The sequence below is a fragment of the Erpetoichthys calabaricus genome, chromosome 6 (assembly GCF_900747795.2).
Source record: "Erpetoichthys calabaricus chromosome 6, fErpCal1.3, whole genome shotgun sequence".
NCBI classification, from domain to species: Eukaryota; Metazoa; Chordata; class Cladistia; order Polypteriformes; family Polypteridae; genus Erpetoichthys; species Erpetoichthys calabaricus.
The window spans coordinates 208,093,764-208,112,039 of record NC_041399.2 but is presented as its reverse complement, the minus strand read 5'-3'; the positions used below and the strand labels follow the sequence as shown (position 1 = coordinate 208,112,039).

Below are 18,276 nucleotides of genomic sequence, written 5' to 3'. Positions count from 1 at the left end.
TTAGAGAGTAATTGGCCAGCTAAGCTTTCACGTGCGGACGTGTACGGTGACCAGTTGCCTCATCTTATGTATAAACGTGTGTGTGTTTCTGTCTGTCCGGCCCGGAAGTGAGAGAATACAGCATGAACCTCAAAGAAATCGACTCTGTCACCGAGAAAAGAGAAACTCACTTAGACGCTAATACACAAGCGAGGCAAGCACATCGGCAAAGAGTGCAAATACGTTTTGGATGAAGTCCCTATCATCCACATTGGGTGCGTAGATATTTATCAGTTAAATAAATTACCCATGACGATCACATATCTCCCTTCAGGATCAGATCCTACTTCTGATACTACAAATGAGATTGTTCTATGTATTAAGATTCCCACACCTTTAATTTTCTTTGTAAAGCTGGAATGGAATATTTGGCCAGTCCAGTCTCTCTGCAGCCGAAACTAATCCCATTGGGATTAATAAAGTATCTATCTATCTATCTATCTATCTATCTATCTATCTATCTATCTATCTATCTATCTATCTATCTATCTATCTATCTATCTATCTATCTATCTATCTATCTATCTATCTATCTAATCCTTGCTTGCTAAGTGGGTGTCCTGTAAAATTACTACTTTAGCATTTAGACCTGTTAGGTGGAAGAATACTTTTTGTCTTTAATTCATGATTGAGACCTTTAACATTCCAGCTCACAAAGTTAACTGTTAGAGTAGCATGACAGAGCAGCTCCAGGGTGTTAGAGAGTAATTGGCCAGCTGAGCTTTCATGTGCGGTCGTGTACGGTGGCCGATAGCCTCATCTCATATATAAACGTCTATGTGTGGAAATGTTTGTGTGTGTGTGTGTGTGTCTATCTGTCTGTCTGGCTACAGCATGAAGCTCAAAGAAATCGACTCTGTCGCTGAGAAAAGAGAAACTCGCTTAGCCGCTGATAGTCAAGGGGGATGATCACATCGGTAAAATGAAACCTCCGAGGAGAGAGAACCTTGCTTAGCCTCTAATGCCCAACTGATGCGATTGACTGAAGTGCCAGAATCCGTGGTTTCTAGGAGCCCCAGGCTCTTCACAGCACGGGCTTACACAGCTAGTTAATAATAATTCTTTACATTTATATAGTGTTTTTCTCACTACTTTACATAGTGGGTGGGGGGAGCCACTTCAGCCACCACTAATAATGTGCAGCACCCACCTGGTGATGATGATGATGCAACAGCGCTTCATCTTACAACAAGGTAACACACTGCTGAGGCAGCACAGGAGTTTTTCAAAGCTCAACAATGGAAAATGCCAGAATGGTCAAGCCGGTCACCTGATTTTAGTCCAATTGAGCAGGCCTTCCACATGCTGGAGAGAAAACACTTAAGGCAGGGGTGTCCGACTCCAGTCCTGGTGGGCTGCAGTGGCTGCAGGTTTTCATTCTAACCATCTTCTTAATTGGTGAGCCGTTTTTGCTGCTGATTCACTTGTTCTGCCTTAGTTTTAATTGACATGACTCAGACCCTTTTAGTTGTTTCCTTTTCCCTAATGAGACACCAAACAATAATGAGACACCAAACAAGCTGCCACAGCTAACCCGAAAATAAAGAAAGGTGAAGGTCTCACTCATGTTGGTCTGTTCAGGTCACCAAAACATCTTGAGGGTGGTCTTAGAAAAAACAGAAAATGAACAGTCTGCTGTGGCAGAATGAGAGCAAAACCAATAAACAAACGGGTATTGCTAGCTAAGCGGAGGCAAGGTCCACTCGAACGAAGGCTGGCGCTGTTAGTGAGGAGGGCCCTGCCCAGCTCCACACTCCTGATGTCATGCTGCCCCCTCCCTCTCGGATTACCGTGAATAAATCGCTCCTGCAAGTGAACTATGATACATAGCGCAATGAGAGAAGTCACAAAATCAACCGGAATGTTCAAGCAAATTCTAGAGAAAAACCCGACCTAAATCCGTGAAGTAGTTCTCTTGTGAAAAGCAGACAGACAGATGGACGTTGGATTTTATGTATAGAGAGATTGGTATTTAAAACAGACAGTTGTAGTGTGATTCTCGAGTAACTGATTTTCTATCTATAATACCTATGCACCAAACTGTCTTCCTCCCGTGCCCCACATACTCTTCATCTCTTTAAATACAATAGCTTTCTCTAACGGAGGGGTGGCCCAACACCCCTCGAGCGGCTCAGCCGCGTGATAGCGGGCTATAGTGGTTGGCGAGCGAAGTGGGGTGTAAATAAACTGAGAGCACAGGAGGAGGGGCTTAAATGGGCGCAGTAGCGTGATGGAGCAGGTCCAGGGTGTTAGGGAGTAATTGGTTTCACATGCGGATGTGGACGATGGCCGATTGCCTCATTAATAATAATTCTTTGTTTATATAGCACTTTTTTCACTACTTTACATAGTGGGTGTGGGGAGCCACTTCAACCACCACCAATAATATGCAGCACCCTCCTGATGATGATGATGATGATGATGCAACAGCGCTTCACCTTACAACAAGATAACACACTGCTGAGGCAGCACAGGAGTTTACAGTGGAAAATTCCGGAATGGCCAAGCCGGTCACCTGATTTCAGTCCAATTGAGCAGACCTTCCACATGCTGGAGAGAAAACACTTAAGGCAGGGGTGTCCGACTCCAGTCCTGGTGGGCCGCAGTGGCTGCAGGTTTTCATTCTAACCATCTTCTTAATCAGTGAGCCATTTTTGCTGCTGATTCAACTTGTTCTGCCTTAGTTTTACTTGACGTGACTCAGACCCCTTAGTTTGTTTCTTTATCCTTAATGAGCAGCCAAACAATAATGAGACACAAAACAAGCTGCCACATGACCGGCTCACCTGAAAATAAAGAAAGGTGAAGGTCTCGGTCATGTTGGTCAGCTCAAGTCACCAAAACATCTTGACAGTGGTCTTAGAAAAAAACAGAATGGCAGAATGAGAGCAGCAACAAGACCTGATAATCAATAACAGCTTTAATGAACAACAAGAATCGGCTTCTTATTAAGAGATTGGTTGGAGTTTGAAATCCCAGTTTAGCTGGTCATCTGTTGGCTCGTTTCACGTCTCATTTCTGTTTGGCTGTCATTTTATGAAGAAAAGAATCAACTCAGACGCCTGGGCTGTTAAAATCAAGGGATAAGGAATTAATTAGCAGTGAAAAGGGTTGGAATGAAAACCTGCAGCCACTGTGGCCCACCAGGACTGGAGTTGGACACCCCTGACTTAAGGGGATAAGCCCCCCGAAACAGGCAGGAACTGAAGATGGCTGCCTTAGAGGCCTTGGCACACAGTGCATCACCAGAGAAGACCCTCGGCACCTGCTGATGTTTGTGAATGGCAGACGTCAAGCGGTCATCGCTCGTGAGGGATATGCGACAAAGTCCGAAATATGACAACAGCTTTAATTGACCTGCCAAACATTATGGTACCCTGCAATGGGGGGGAACCGTGCAGAGAAAGTGTTCTGTGACCAAAATGTCTGCAATGTGCACTTTAATCACAAAGCCTGAATTTTTGGATTTGTGATTTTAAACTGTGGAGCAGAGGAGCAAATTAAGTACCGACGTGTCCTGGTCTCCCCACATGTTATGGAGGTCCTAAATTTCTCCCCTCACAAAGACCTGTGGTGTATCTGCGGTGTTGGAGCGCATGATCAGAAGCCAGAGTCAAGTCCACGTCACTTCACAACCTGAATGAAGACGCAGCAGCTTGAGCTACCAGTGAATCCGGTGGTCTGTGTCATCGATGGGAAGAACTTTTGAAGTTCATGAGTAAAAGTGAAGAGGAAGGATGAAGACTTGTCCCCACATTATTGGTAACCAGAATGGAGGACTGATAGATAGATAGATAGATAGATAGATAGATAGATAGATAGATAGATAGATAGATAGATAGATAGATACTTTATTAATCCCAAGGGGAAATTCACAATTTGCGCCAGTGGATATTGAGGGCCTGCTGGTGAAACTCCTCTATTCTGTCAGCAGCTCGGCCTCCTCCTTCAGGGTCACCAGGTCCTTTAAATGGCCGTCGTCACTCAGTCATTTGTCACAGGCGACCTGAAGAGCGGTTGAAATCGAGACTCTTGGAATTGCCTGCGGCACACGTGCGAGAAAACACAGCAGACATGTGTGTGAAGTAGAAAAAGAAAGGAGAAATAACACATCGGGTGGGCTTCCTGGAAATGAAAAGGGTTGGTCGCTGATTTCATGAATGGTGGCCCCCCACCCACCATGCGCTGCCCCTATTTGGGGTTCGGTGGGAGAGCGAGAAGGTGAAAGAGCGAAACGTCTGTTAGCAGGCCTTGCGCCTTCCAAGCGATTAAAATGTAAATACGAGCAAAACTGCTGACAGTCGCATCTTACAAAGCTTTGCTTTTTTTTGGGAGCAGATGGAAGGCGGCTGTGGCAGGAGTTGGCAGATATTTGTTACCCTAATATTTTGAAAGTGGATTTTTTTTTCTTTTAAAAAGTCTCAGATTGAAAATAAAATCTGTCTGTAATAGATGTATTTGTCATGGACCGTGGAACTAATTGCTGTGGTTACGGCTGGAATAACACGAGCGGGTTTCCGTTTTCTCGGAAGAATTTCTGGCCGGATTGTGCACCTCGTCCCACCTCTTCTGCCTCAGTGGTAGCTGCTGGCTCGTTCACGTCGCAATTTCTCTTTGTATTTTGTTGTAGGAGTTTTTATCTTCTTTTGTACATTCTACTCTTATTTTATTTCTTAAAATTTCTAAGCAGAGTGTCTCCCTAATGGCAAATAAATTGAGGAAGTGTACACTCCACAAAGAGAGCTGTTGGACATGTCACACCGCTATGCTTGGAAAATATCCTTTATAGAATGTGGAAGGACACTTGAGGACTGCAAAGAAGTGTTTGTGGGGGTCAGCTGGGTCGCCCCGTTTAATTAGAACAGTCTGGACGAGCACAGGCCATTCAGCCCAACAGAGCTCACCAGTCCTGTCCATTTAACTCCTCCAAAATAACATCAAGTCGAGTTGTGGGGGTCCCTAAAGTCCGACTGTCTACCACACTACTTGGTCACTTAGTGTCTGTGGCTCTCTGTGTGAAGAGAAACTTCCTAATGTTTGTATGAAATTTCCCCTTAACAAGTTTCCAACTGTGTCCCCGTGTTCTTGATGAACTCATTTTAAAGTCACCGTCTCGATCCACTGCACTAATTCCCATCATAATTTTAAACACTTCAGTCAGGTCTCCTCTTAATCTTCTTTTTCTTAAACTGTAAAGGCTCGGCTCTTTTAATCTTTCCTCATAACTCATCCCCTGTAACCCTGAAATCAGCCTCGTTGTTTTTCTCTGGACCTTCTCTAGTGCTGCTGTGTCCTTTTTATAGCCTGGAAACCCAGATGAGGCCTCACCAGTGTGTTATAAAGCTTCAGCAGAACCTCCTGTGACTTGTACTCCACACATCAAGGCGCTATATAACCTGACATTCTGTTAGCCTTCTTAATGGCCTCTGAACACTGTCTGGCCGTTGATAGTGCCGAGTCCACTATGACCCCTAAGTCCTTCTCACAGGGTGGACTTTTGATTTTCAGACCTCCTATTGTGTATTCAATCCTCACATTTTTACTTACTACATGTAACACTTTACATTTACTGACAATAAATGGTTAACAGGTTCAACTCCTTCAATCTTTCCTCATAACTCATCTCCTGTAGCCCTGAATCACCCTAGTTGTTGTTCTCTGGACCTTCTCTTGTACTGTTATGTCCTTTTTGTAGCCTGAAAACCAAAACTGCACACAGGACTCAAGATGAGGCCTCACCAGTGTGTTATAAAACTTCAGCAGAACCTCCTGTGACTTGTACTGCACACGTCAAGGTGCTATATAACCTGACATTCTGTTAGCCTTCATAATGGCTTCTGAACACTGTCGGGTAGTTGATAGTGTCGATTCCACTATGACCCCTAAGTCCTTCTCACAGGGTGGACTTTTGATTATCATTGTGTATTCAATCCTCACAGTTTGACTTCCTACGTGTAAAACTTTACATTTGCTGATATTAAATGGTTAACAGGTTCAACTCCTTCAATCGTTCCTCATAACTCATCAACCCCTGTAGCCCTGGAATCAACCTAGTCGCTCTTCTCTGTAACTTTTCTTGTCCTTCTATGTCTTTTTTTTCTAGCATGGAGACCAAAACTGCACCCAGTACTCCAGATGAGGCCTCACCAGTGTGTTATAAAGTTTAAGCAGAACATCCTCGGACTTGTACTCCACACATCAAGGTGCTATATAACCTGACATTCTGTTAGCCTTCTTAATGGCTTCTGAACAGAGTCTGGCAGTTGATACCGTCGAGTCCACTACGACTTCTAAATCCTTCTCATGAGGTGGACTCTCAGTTTCCAGACCTCCCATTGTGTATTCAGCTATGTGTAATACTTTACATTTACTGACATTAAAATAAATGGTTAACAGATTCAACTCCTTCAATCTTTCCTCATAACTCATCTCCTGTATGCCCTGGACTCAGCCTAGTCGCTCTTCTCTGGACCTTCTCTACTGCTGCTTATGTCCTTTTTGTAGCCTGGAGACCAAAACTGCACACAGGACTGCAGATGAGGCCTCACCAGTGTGTTATAAAGCTTCGTCATTAGAATAATCTGGACGAGAACAGGCCATTCAGCCCAACAAAGCGCACCAGTCCTATCCATTGAATTAATCTAAAATGATATCAAGTTGAGTTTTGAAAGTCCCAAAAGTTCTTCTGTTCACCACAGTACTTGGTCACTTGTTCCATGTGTCTGTGGTTCTCCGTGTGAAGAAAAACTTCCTAATGTTTGTGCGACATTTACCCTTAACAAGTTTGCAACTGTGTCCCCGTGTTCTTGTTGAGCTCATTTTAAAGTCACCGCCTCGATCCACTGGATCCCTTCATCTTTTTAAAACGCTTCAGGTCAGGTCTCTTCTTCATCTTCTTTTGCTTAAACTATTAAGGCTCAGCTCTTTTAATCTTTTCTGATAACTCATCCCCTTTAGCCCTGCCTACAGCCTACAATCATTCTGTTAGCCTTCTTAATAATAATAATTCTTTGCATTTATATAGCGCTTTTCTCACTACTCAAAGGTTAAGGGCCTTGTTCAAGGGCCCAACAGAGCAGAGTCCCTATTGGCATTTACGGGATTTGAACTGGCAACCTTCCGATTGCCAGCACAGATCCCAAGCCTCAGAGCCACCACTCCGCCTATGGCTTCTGAACGCTGGCTGGATGTTGATAGTGTCCACTACGACTCCTAAATCCTTCTCCTGAGGTGTATTGTTGATCTTCTGCCCCCCCCCCCCCCCCCCCATTATGTATTCAAGCCTAATACTTTTATACTTCCTACATGTAATACTTTACATTTACTGACATTACATTTTATCTGCCCAGGCCTGTGTGCTGTCCAAGTCCCGATGTGAAAATTCAATGGATTCTCGATTATCATTAAATAACTTGGTATCATCTGCAAACGTAACAATCATTTATTTATATTAAAGACGGCAGCGCCCCCTACTCCCCTGCTCCATTTGCGTATGTCTTGCATTTCTACTTAGTTAACATGTTGGATTACATTTCATTTTGGCACCCATAGAAAACTCCAAGGTACCAATCTTCAATCTTGGATGAAATTTATTAATAAATAATAATTGATTACATTTATATGACGCTTGTCTCGCTACTCAAACAGTTTAGACAGAGGGGAGCCACTTCATCCACCACCCACCTGGATGATGCGATGGCAGCTGTTATTGTGCCAGCATGCTCACCACACATAAGCTGTTAGGTGATGAAGAGGTGAGAGACAGGGATAATTAGCTGGCCATGGTGGGCAATTTCACCATGACATTGGGGTAGACCCTGCTCTTTATGAACAATGCCCAGGGATCTTCTATGACCACAGAGAGTCAGGACCTCGTTTTTACATCTCATCCAAAGGATGGCATCATATTTACATCACAGTGTCCCCGTCCCTGCACTGGGGCATTGGGGTCCACAGACAGAACACAGGATAAGCGCCCCCTGCTGGCCACACCTCTTCCAGCAGCAACACAATACAAGTACTAGCTGGGCCTGAACATGCTTAGCTTAAGAAAGAAAGAGACAATAAATAAGCTCATGATGAGTGTATAAGCGTTATAAATGAAAAAGAAAAATCTTGTGATGAGTGGGTCTTCATATGCATTATAAATGGAAAGAAGAAAGAAAGAAAGGGACAATAAATAAGCCCCTGCTGCCTCGCAGATAGGAGACCTGGGTTCGCTTCCCGGGTCCACCCTGCGTGGAGTTTGCATGTTCTCCCCGTGTCTGCGTGGGTTTCCTCCCACAGTCCAAAGACATGCAGGTTAGGTGGATTGGCGATTCTAAATTGGCCCTAGTGTGTGCTTGGTGTGTTTGTGTGTGTCCTGCGGTGGGTTGGCACCCTGCCCGGGATTGGTTCCTGCCTTGTGCCCTGTGTTGGCTGGGATTGGCTCCAGCAGACCCCCGTGACCCTGTGTTCGGATTCAGCGGGTTGGAAAATGGATGGATGGATGATAAGTGTATAAGCATTATAAATGAAAAACAAAAATCTTGTGATGAGTGGGTCTTCATATGCATTATAAATGGAAAGAAGGAAGAAAAAGAAAGGGACAATAAATAAGCTCATGGTGAATCTGTATAAACATTATAAATAGAAAGAAAAATAAAAGCTCAGGATAAATGGGTCTGTATAAGCATTAGAAATGGAAGGATGGAAAAAGAAACAAAGAAAGAGAGACAATAAATAAGCTCATGAGAAGTGTATAAGCATTACAGGCTAACAGAATGTCAGGTTATATAGCGCCTTGATGTGTGGAGTACAAGTCACAGGAGGTTCTGCTCAAGCTTTATAACACACTGGTGAGGCCTCATCTGGAGTCCTGTGTGCAGTTTGGGTCTACAAAAGGACATAACAGCACTAGAGAAGGTCCAAAGAAGAGCAACTAGGCTGATTCAGATGTTACAGGGGATGAGTTATGAGGAAAGATTGAAACAGCTGAACTTGTTAACCATTTAATATCTGCAAATGTACAGTATTACATGTAGGAAGTAAAAATGTGAGGTTTGAATACACAATGGGAGGTCTGATAATCAAAAGTCCACCCTGTGAGAAGGACTTAGGGGTCATAGTGGACTTGATACTATCAACTTCCAGACAGTGTTCAGAAGCCATTAAGAAGGCTAACAGAATGTCAGGTTATATAGCGCCTTGAAGTGTGGAGTACAAGTCACAGGAGGTTCTGCTGAAGCTTTATAACACACTGGTGAGGCCTCATCTGGAGTCCTGTGTGCAGTTTTGGTCTCCATGCTACAAAAAGGACATAGCAGCACTAGAGAAGGTCCAGAGAAGAGCAACTAGGCTGATTCCAGGGCTACAGGGGATGAGTTATGAGGAAAGATTAAAAGAGCTGAGCCTTTACAGTTTAAGCAAAAGAAAATTAAGAGGTGACATGATTGAAGTGTTTAAAATTATGAAGGGAATTAGTGCAGTGGATCGAGACTGTTATTTTAAAACGAGTTCATCAAGAACACGGGGACACAGTTGGAAACTTGTTAAGGGTAAATTTCGCACAAACATTAGGAAGTTTTTCTTTACACAAAGAACGATAGAAACTTGGAATAAGCGACCAAGTAATGTGGTAGACAGTAAGACGTTAGGGACTTTCAAAACTCGACTTGATGTTTTCTTGGAAGAAATAAGTGGATAGGACTGGCGAGCTTTGTTGGGCTGAATGGCTTGTTCTCGTCTAGAGTGTTCTAATGTTCTAATAAATGAAAAGAAAGACAATAAATAAGCTCATGATGAGTGGTGTGATAAAGGCGCTATATGTCACAGCCTCACTCAGAGGCACGTGTAAAAACACACGACTTTTATTTTCTTCAGCTGGAGGGCACGTCTTCCCCGTGAACCCCCCAGCCACAACACAGTCCCAAAAGCACTTTAAATAAACCACACAACTCTCCAGCTTGGCACCACCACTCCTCCCGGGCAACCTCATCCTGTTTCCTCCCGATTCTGGCTCCTGAGTGGTGGATGCTGGCCCTTTTTATAGCCCACCCGGAAGTGCTCCAGGTGCTTGAACACCTGTTGCTAATCGCACTTCCGGGCGGGGCAGTAGACGTGTCCAGGTTGGCTCCGGGATCCATGCAGCACCCCCTGGCGGCCACCCCAGATCCCCACAGGGTTGTGGAGAACTCCATTTCCCAGGGAACCCTGCGGGAAAGTGAGGCACCATCGTCAACCAGGGAGGCTGCCACCAAGCGTCCCGGGCGAGGTACTGAGGACCCCATGGCTGCTCCCCCAGAACATAAGTAGAAGGGACGTTACGGCCGCATGCCACAGTGTACAAGCATTATAAATGAAAAGAAGGAAAGAGAATAAATAAGCTCATGATGAGTGTACAAGCGTTATAAACGGAATGAAAGAAAGCAAGCTCATGGTGAGTCTGTATAAGCATTATAAATGGAAGGAAGGAAAGAGAAAAAGAAAGAGACAATAACTGAAAACATATTTTTTCATGTGTCATGGGGATACAATCAGGTCAGAGGGTGAACTCGGTGGAGCGGGTGGGCTGGGGTGGGGTGTCCTGGGTAGCCTGTCTTGCCCGTGTGGTCCTGCTGAGTGCAACGCAGAGACGCGATCCTCAGGTCACCAGACTGGATGCCCTCCACTCCTTGGTTTGTACCTAGAATGTCTGTCCGAAAAAATTCTGAAAGGAATCGATGACGGAGGGCAGCGCTGGCGACAGACACGAGTCCCAAAGTGGGGAGTTTGGCTTTGGTTGTAAGTGCGATGTGCTGTGGACTTAATACTTGGGTGCTCTAATTGTCCGCACTATATTAGTCTTTATTCCAGATTTATTTCCTCTGTATCTTATTAGATAGAGCCAACCTGGCCATTTTAAGTATGTGTTAATTCATCTTTATTTACAAAAGGACATATCAGCCACAACATTCAAGCCACCGAGAGGGGAAGTGAATAACACTGATGGTCTTGTTACAGTGGGGTGAGTTATGTTAAGACAGCAAGTGATGTGTTGGAAGGAGGAAAAATGAGCAAGCGTCATGTGACAAGGGGGGGGTCACATTTTGATGTCTAGGTCACAAATCGGCAGGTCTTGTGGGGTCTTTTCAATATGCAGTGGTTAGTTTAGCTGTGTGTTTTGTCTCCTTATCCTGTTGGAGGGTCCGTGATCTGCGACTGACGCAGAGCTTTCTGTCACTGGGCAGGGCGTTTCACTCCAGAATGTCTTGATAGTCTTCAGATTTCATTGTTCCCCTGCACAGACTTGAGACACCCCATGGCAGACGCAACAAAGCAGCTTCAAAAGATAAGTGAGCCTCCTCCATGTCTCATGAGTCATGATGTGACTTGCCAAGAAGCTCTACTTTTGTCTCATCTGTCCACAAGACCTTCACTCAGAAGCTTTGTGACTCATCAGTATTCATTTGAGATACTTCCAGTCTGGCTTTTTGATGTGGAGTCCTTCAGGGTCTTCTGTGAGTGCAATCAGCCGCTGATGGACCCTGACCTTGGAGTTCAGCTTGTATCTCTGTTGAAGTTCTCCTTGGCTTTGTGTCTGCCACTTTCACTATCCTTCTGCCCATTCTGGGGTCGATTTTTCTCTTGTGGCTGCGTCCAGGGAGATTGGCTACAGTCCCATAGACCTTCATTTTCTTCATAATATTTGCAACTGTTGTCACAGGAACATCAAGCTGCTTGGAGATGATGGTCTTCAAGTCTTTGCCTTTCACACACTTGTCCATCATTTTCTTTTTGATCTCCTCAGACGACTCTGCTGCATGTTCAGTGTAGGACACACGATGGCACCGAATGGCAGAGGGACGACTTTTCTCCATTAAAGATCAGCTGATTTACTGAATGTATGATTGGAGACGTGTGTGATACGAATTCAGAACTAGTTGGAAAAATCGCTTGAATCCAATGATTTAGGATCTTCTCTAAGGGTGCAAACAAATGTGTGCAGGCCATTTTAGAAGATCTTTGTAGAATAAGCAACACTTGATCTCTTGTCACACTTGCTTTGCTTTACTCCGTGACATCTCAAAGGCATGCAGGCACACGGGGCAATCCCTTTGTACATTTCCTCACTTTTCAGGAGGCACCCAACTCTTCTCCAATGAGCTGTAAGGGGAGCAACAAATTTGTTTGTGGTGTAAGAGTAGATCTGGCCTGTACATTGAAAGCCTTCACAGCGAACACGATTCCTAATACTTTTGTCTCCTTTCATCAGAGAGAGAATAATGGCCATGGAGAAGCAGATTGCCAGCTTGACTGGACTTGTGCAGGATGTTCTCTTCAAAGGGCCAACTACTGGGAGTGGAAAAGAAGTCCTCAGGTAGGCACTGCCAGCATTATGGTCCGTGTGGTCACGTCGTCTCACGTTTAGCGCTGTACTTGTACTGTATGGTGGGTCTCACGATTAGCACTATATGATAGATAAATAGATATGAGAGGCACTATATGATTAATAGATATTTTGGAGGGCAATGCAGTGGTAGCGCTGCTGCCTCGCAGTTAGGAGACCAGGGTTCGCTTCCCAGGTCCTCCCTGCGTGGAGTTTGCTTGTTCTCCCCGTGTCTGCAAGGGTTTCCTCCCACAGTCCAAAGACATGCAAGTTAAGTGCATTGGCGATCCCTAGTGTGTGTGTGGATGTGTGTGCCCTGTGGTGGGCTGGCGCCCTGCCCGGGGTTTGTTTCCTGCCTTGCGCCCTGTGTTGGCTAAGATTGGCTCCAGCAGACCCCCGTGACCCTGTAAGTTAGGATATAGCGGGTTGGATAATGGATGGATGGATGGATATTTTAGTATTGTTGACAGGATAGATAGGAAAGGCACTATATGACTGATAGACATTTTAGTACAGGTAGTCCCCAAGTTACGGACATCCAACCTATGACTTACAAATGAGGACGCAGCTGCGACGCATGCACCTCAGTAACTGCTACTCTATCATCTTCGGCCTGGGGATGCTGCAAGCGGTGGCTGGAGGGGGGCGATTTCGCTGCTCGTACAGTGTAGTGTCCCTCGGGTGGCTCCTGGCGGTGACCTGTGGTCCATAGTCACCAGGGCCACAGCTATCGCTTGTCAGGACGATGGTTCGCTGCCTGCCCACTACGCCTCCGCAGCTAATGCTCCTGACTGGACGCAGGCTGGATGGAGCGCAGGGGGGCGTTTCACTGCCCGCCCAGTACACATGGCTGGTAATGCTGCGAGCAGTGACCCGGTTGTGGCTGAACGGGGCGGCAGGGGTAGCATTGTAGTGTGCCTCGGATGGCTGCTTGTTGAATTAGGGTTGGGCGATTCACTTACCCGCCTTTGGCCACACAGTGCCAAGGTAGCATACTGTAGTGAAGGTGACGGTGAGGTGGGATGGTGATGAGCCGCCCCCATTCATTCTCAATAGCAAGCCTGCTTGTACTGTTACGCACATAGCAAGAAGTTGTCTCTTGTCAGTACATCAGACGTGTTGACGGCAGGTGCCTTCCTGCTGTGATAGCGCGTACAGTGCTGTGCAGAAGAGCTCATCTTAACCGTTTATCTTCACCCTTCAAGAATGTCTCTGAAACACAAAGTGCTGCTGATACAGTAAAGAAGAGAAAAACCATCACCATTGAAAATAAAGTAGAAATAATAAAAAGGTCAGAGAGAGGTGAAACTCCATCATTCATTGGCAGAGCACTTGGTTACAGTCGGTCAGCAATAGCATTTATTAAAATAATGTACCTGTTCCGACTTACGTACAAATTCAACTTAAGTACAAACCTACAGTCCCTATCTTGTACGTAACCTGGGGACTGCCTGTATAGTTGGCAGGATCGATAGATAGACAGACAGATAGGTAGAACTGAAAACCACTCTATGATAGATATGAAAGATGCTATATAATAGATAGATCAATAGATGTGAAAGGTACTATATGATTGATAGACGTATTTTAGTATAGTTGGCAGGATAGGTAGACCAGTAGAACTGAAATAGATAGATGGAAAGGCACTGTATGATTGATGTATTTTAGTATAGTTCACAGGATAGATAGATAGATATGAAAGGCACCAAATAATTGATTGATAGGAGAGGCACTATATGATAGAGTTACATTTATATAGTGCTTTCCCCCACAACAGCACCTTCTTGTGGCACCCAAGAACCACAACATGCTGTAGCTGTTTTTCTAAACTCCATTTCCCATGCAACCCTGCAGGAGTCCTAACTGGGGCCAACCTGGAGGGACACTGCCACCTATTGTGTGGAGGAAATGAACGGACGCTGGCATCCATCTTTGCCCAGTTCATCCATTAGTATTTTACCCCGACTGGGGTAAGGATCACTAGCCATACCAGTTAGGTTACAGCTCATTCCATGCTGTCCTTGCATTATGGCCTCCTGGCAATGAAAGGATTCGCTCACCATCCCAGTCAGGATGACAGTCTATTTACCTTGGCATCTACAACAATTCATTTCAAAACTGACCATAGTCAAAGAGTCACTTAGTAACATGTAAACAAAATGCAGTTATACTTAGACAAACTGAATCAGCAAATCTGCAGTAGTTTTTTTTAACAGTTGTGTTCAAATCCACTATTTAGTTATGTACTACTTACGGCATCTATTTTACAGCCTATATCTGTATAAACTTTGGATATAATCCATGGACATCTTACCATGTTTAGATAGATAGATAGATAGATTAAAGGCACTATGTGATAGATAAATAGATAGATTGAAGGATAAATAGACGTAAATAGATAAATTAATGGATAGATAGACGAAAGGCACCATCTCTATCTATCTATCTATCTATCTATCTATCTATCTATCTATCTATCTATCTATCTATCTATCATATCGTGCCTTTCATATCTATCTATCTATTATATAGTGCCATTCATATCTATCTATCTATCTATTATATAGTGCCTTTCATATCTATCTATCTATCTATCTATGTGATAGATGATGGATGAAAGGCACCATGTGATAAGATAGATACAGTGCATCCGGACAGTATTCACAGCGCATCACTTTTTCCACATTTTGTTATGTTACAGCCTTATTCCAAAATGGATTAAATTCATTTTTTCCTCAGAATTCTACACACAACACCCCATAATGACAACGTGAAAAAAGTTTACTTGTGGTTTTTGCAAATTTATTAAAAATAAAAAAACTGAGAAATCCCATGTCCATAAGTATTCACAGCCTTTGCTCAATACTTTGTTGATGCACCTTTGGCAGCAATTCCAGCCTCAAGTCTTTTTGAATATGATGCCACAAGCTTGGCACACCTATCCTTGGCCAGTTTCGCCCATTCCTCTTTGCAGCACCTCTCAAGCTCCATCAGGTTGGATGGGAAGCGTCGGTGCACAGCCATTTTAAGATCTCTCCAGAGATGTTCAATCAGATTCAAGTCTGGGCTCTGGCTGGGCCACTCAAGGACATTCACAGAGTTGTCCTGAAGCCACTCCTTTGATATCTTGGCTGTGTGCTTAGGGTCGTTGTCCTGCTGAAAGATGAACCGTCGCCCCAGTCTGAGGTCAAGAGCGCTCTGGAGCAGGTTTTCATCCAGGATGTCTCTGTACATTGCTGCAGTCATCTTTCCCTTTATCCTGACTAGTCTCCCAGTCCCTGCCGCTGAAAAACATCCCCACAGCATGATGCTGCCACCACCATGCTTCACTGTAGGGATGGTATTGGCCTGGTGATGAGCGGTGCCTGGTTTCCTCCAAACGTGACGCCTGGCATTCACACCCAAGAGTTCAATCTTTGTCTTATCAGACCAGAGAATTTTCTTTCTCATGGTCTGAGAGTCCTTCAGGTGCCTTTTGGCAAACTCCAGGCGGGCTGCCATGTGCCTTTTACTAAGGAGTGGCTTCCGTCTGGCCACTCTACCATACAGGCCTGATTGGTGGATTGCTGCAGAGATGTTTGTCCTTCTGGAAAGTTCTCCTCTCTCCACACAGGACCTCTGGAGCTCTGACAGAGTGACCATCGGGTTCTTGGTCACCTCCCTGACTAAGGCTCTTCTCCCCCAATCACTCAGTTTTGATGACCGGCCAGCTCTAGGAAGAGTCCTGGTGGTTTCAAACTTCTTCCACTTACAGATGATGGAGGCCACTGTGCTCATTGGGACCTTCAAAGCAGCAGAAATTTTTCTGTAACCTTCCCCAGATTTGTGCCTTGAGACAATCCTGTCTCGGAGGTCTACAGACAATTCCTTTGACTTCATGCTTGGTTTGTGCTCTGACATGAACTGTCAACTGTGGGACCTTATATAGACAGGTGTGTGCCTTTCCAAATCATGTCCAGTCAACTGAATTGACCACAGGTGGACTCCAATGGAGCTGCAGAAACATCTCAAGGATGATCAGGGGAAACAGGAGCCACCTGAGCTCAATTCTGAGCTTCATGGCAAAGGCTGTGAATACTTATGAACATGTGCTTTCTCAATTTTTTTATTTTTAATAAATTTGCAAAAATCTCAAGTAAACTTTTTTCACGTTGTCATTATGGGGTGTTGTGTGTAGAATTCTGTGGAAAAAAATGAATTTAATCCATTTTGGAATAAGGCTCTAACATAACAAAATGTGGAAAAAGTGATGTGCTGTGAATACTTTCCGGATGCACTGTATGTTAGATATGAAAGGCACCATATAATAGATAGATAGATAGGAGAGGCACTGTATGATAGAGTTACATTTGTATTGTGCTTTTTTGGATTCTCAAAGTGCTTTACATTGACAGTGGGGTGTCAAAAACATTTAAGCAGTTTCCAAATGTCCCAGGGTGTTGTTACGTTTCCCTTCTTTTTACTTTCGAGTATGTCACTGCCATGCTTCCTTTTGCCGGACCTTCAACGTAAGGCTTTGCACTTCAGAGCCTGACGTTGTGGTTCAGGTCCTTCTGCTGACACGGTGTGACCCCAGTCAGGCCACTTCATCTCCCTTTGCCCCAACTGGAAAAAAAAAAAACAATATTTAACCAGTTGTATCTGAAATGGTGCAAGTCGCCTTAGAGAAAGGGGTCAGCCAAATATTAACTTCCCAAAACCTTGACTGTTCAAACCAAAGCCATTGTTTAAGCTCCAGCATCCTGGAGCAGGAAGCCCCCTGAGTTCAGACTCGGTTTAGCGCTCCGCCTTTCCTTTGCCATCTCACATGTGAAGCTGCTAGTGTGGTCCGCGTCGGTAGATGGCATGCAGTGTGGTGTCTTTACTGTGTGCTTTGAGCCTGCACTGAAAGAAGAGCGCTAAACAAACTTAAACTGAATTGAAGTAGCAGGCGTATATTATTACAATTGTTTCCCCATTTTATTGTTTCACATGTGGATTGAATTTGGCTTTATTTTTACACTGAGCAGCAGAGAAAGACTCCCTAATGTCAAAACAAAAGCAGATCTGTGCAAAGTGGTCTAAATTAATGACAAATGTAAATCACCAAATGACGTAAGTATTCACCCCCTTTAATATGACACCCCTACATCATCACTGGTGTAGCCCACTGGATTTCAAAGTCCCAGAATGAGTTCAATGGAGGTCACCTGTGTGGGGCTTCAGTTGATTGTCATCTAAGTGCACCTGAATGGGGAAGGGCTGACGTCTGACGAGTCAGTATGGTGGGCAGACCTCAACAAGGAAAACCAAAGAACAGAACAAGCAACTCCATGAAAAGCACAAGTCAGGGGATGGAGACAAAAACAATCCCAGTCACTGAATCTTCAGTTAAATCAGTCGGGAAGAAATGGAATGAGTACGACAGAACCGTCAATCAGCATCTGTCAAAGTCAGCACCGATGACGTAGTGACAGCATACTGATTGTATTTCAGGTCAAACGTTGTCCCTTTCCCTGTGTACAGAACCAAATTTCAAATGTACCCCGTTTTAAGATTCACAAATCTCGTAAAGCTCTATGCCAAATCTTACTGTTTTTGACGCGATGTGCTGTGGTGGCCAGAAGTTAGGAGAAGGACCCAAGTGTTGGTGTTCACAAAGTTTGCTGCTTCAGTGTTTTTAGATCTTTTTGTCAGATGTTTCTATGGTGTAGTGAAGTAGAATTACAAACAGTCCAGAAGTTTCAAAGACATTTATTGACAATGACATGAAGTTTATGCAGAGTCCATATTTGCAGTGTTGGCCCTTCTTTCTTTTTCAAGACCTCTGCAATTCACCCTGGCAGGCTGGCAATCAACTTCTGGGCCAAATCCTGAGTGATGGCAGCTGCCCATTCTTGTATAATCAATGC

At 44.4% G+C, this 18,276-nt stretch overlaps 1 protein-coding gene across 1 annotated transcript in view; it reads left to right on the top strand.

The window, feature by feature from the left end:
* The window catches only part of si:ch211-285f17.1 (sickle tail protein homolog), a 642,180-nt gene that overhangs the window by 553,317 nt on the left and 70,587 nt on the right, over positions 1-18,276 (top strand). The window contains exon 8 of the mRNA XM_051928956.1: positions 12,272-12,376. Within this exon, the coding sequence (XP_051784916.1) occupies positions 12,272-12,376 (105 nt within the window). The remainder of the gene's footprint in view (positions 1-12,271; positions 12,377-18,276) is intronic.